The sequence below is a fragment of the Corvus brachyrhynchos genome, unplaced genomic scaffold (assembly GCF_000691975.1).
Source record: "Corvus brachyrhynchos isolate BGI_N302 unplaced genomic scaffold, ASM69197v1 scaffold183, whole genome shotgun sequence".
Classification (NCBI taxonomy): Eukaryota; Metazoa; Chordata; class Aves; order Passeriformes; family Corvidae; genus Corvus; species Corvus brachyrhynchos.
This window is the reverse complement of record NW_008236926.1, coordinates 48,900-50,472: the sequence shown is the minus strand read 5'-3', so window position 1 is coordinate 50,472 and position 1,573 is coordinate 48,900. Positions and strand designations below refer to the sequence as shown.

The following is a 1,573-nucleotide window of genomic DNA, read 5'->3' as shown; positions in this document are numbered from 1 at the left end:
CCCCCATGTACCTCTCACTCCATCCAGACCCTCTGAATGCCATCTAACCCCTCCAGGGGATTTTGAGGGGGCTGTAGGGTCAAGTAATTTTGGAATATGACTGAGCCATTTGGAGTGGGAACTGAACATTTTTCACTGGGATCCAGTGGTTTTGAGGTGACAGATTGATGCCTCTCATCTTCTGGAGTGCAAAGCAATGGAGAAACTCTTCCATATCCCCTCAGAACCCCCAAATCCTCCTAAACATTATCCTCCCTGGTGCCTATGGGGATTCAGAAGGATATGGAGACAACCCACCAGATGTCTTCCCAACATGGATACAGCGAATGTGGGTCCTTCGGTGGGGGATGAAGTTGGACCAGCGGACGAAGCTCTTCCCACACTCAGGGCACTCACAGGGCTTCACTTACCGGTGCTTCTGTTGGTGTCTGGTCAAGGCTGAGCTCTGGGTGAAGCTCTTGCCACACTCAGGACACTCGTAGAGCCCCTCCCCAGTGTGGATCTTCTGGTGGCAGATGAGGTTGTATCTCTGGCTGAAGCTCTTCCCACACTCAGGACACCCATAGGGCCTCTCCCCAGTGTGGGTGAGCCTGTGCCTGATGAAGTGGGGGCTGCGTTTGAAGCCCTTCCCACATTCGGGGCAGCGGAAGGGCCTGTCCTCTGTGTGAAGCTGCTGGTGCTTGAGGAGACTGGAGCTGGTCTGAAACCTCTTCCCACACTCGGGACACTCGTAGGGCCCCTCCCCAGTGTGGATGCGCCGGTGCCTGACAAGGTGGGAGTTGCGGTTGAAGCTCTTCCTGCAGTCGGGGCAGCGGAAAGGCCGCTCCCCTGTGTGAGTCCGCTGGTGCAGGAGGAGATGAGAGCTCGTCTGAAACCTCTTCCCACACTCAGGACACTCGTAGGGCCTCTCCCCGGTGTGGCTCCTCTGGTGGATGATCAGCTCAGAGCTCTGTCTGAAGCTCTGCCCACATTCCCCACACTCATAGGGCCTCTCCCCAGTGTGGAGCCTCTGGTGGACAGTCAGGCTGGATCTGTGCCTGAAGCTCTTCCCACATTCCAGGCACTCATACGGCCTCTCCCTAGTGTGGGTTCTCTGGTGGATGATCAGGCTGGAGCTTTCTCTGAAGCTCTTCCCACATTCCCCACACTCGTAGGGCCATTCCCCAGTGTGGATCATCTGGTGGCGAAGCAGGCCAGAACTGCCTCTGAAGCTCTTCCCACATTCCTGGCAATCGTAGGGCCGTTCCCCAGTGTGGATCCTGTGGTGGAGGATCAGGTGGGAGCTCCGGCTGAAGCTCTTCCCACATTCCAAGCACTTGTGGGCTTCTCTCCAAGTTTGAAGCTGCTCATGGACCACCAGGTCTGATCTCTGGCTGGATCTCTGGTCACCTTCCCAGCACAGGGTGGGTCTTTCCTCCTCACAGCTCCCTGGGCTGCGTTTGCAGCCCCCCCAGTCACTTCTCAGCCCCTTCCCAGCCCCGGCTGAGTTTAAGCCCTGTGTGCCTCTGTGCTGTGCCCGGGCTGGCTGCAGGCAGTGCCCCCGCCCTGCTGGGCTGTGCCCAGGAGCTGGCCC

General features: G+C 58.0%; 1 protein-coding gene across 1 annotated transcript in view; it reads right to left on the bottom strand.

Annotated features, from left to right (window-relative positions):
- Positions 1 to 6: 6 nt before the first annotated feature.
- Positions 7 to 1,573, bottom strand: part of ZNF879 (zinc finger protein 879) — a 1,832-nt gene continuing 265 nt past the window's right edge. The window contains exon 2 of the mRNA XM_017728269.1: positions 7 to 1,566. Coding sequence (XP_017583758.1) covers positions 407 to 1,566 — 1,160 coding nt within the window. The 3' untranslated portion in view covers positions 7 to 406. The remainder of the gene's footprint in view (positions 1,567 to 1,573) is intronic.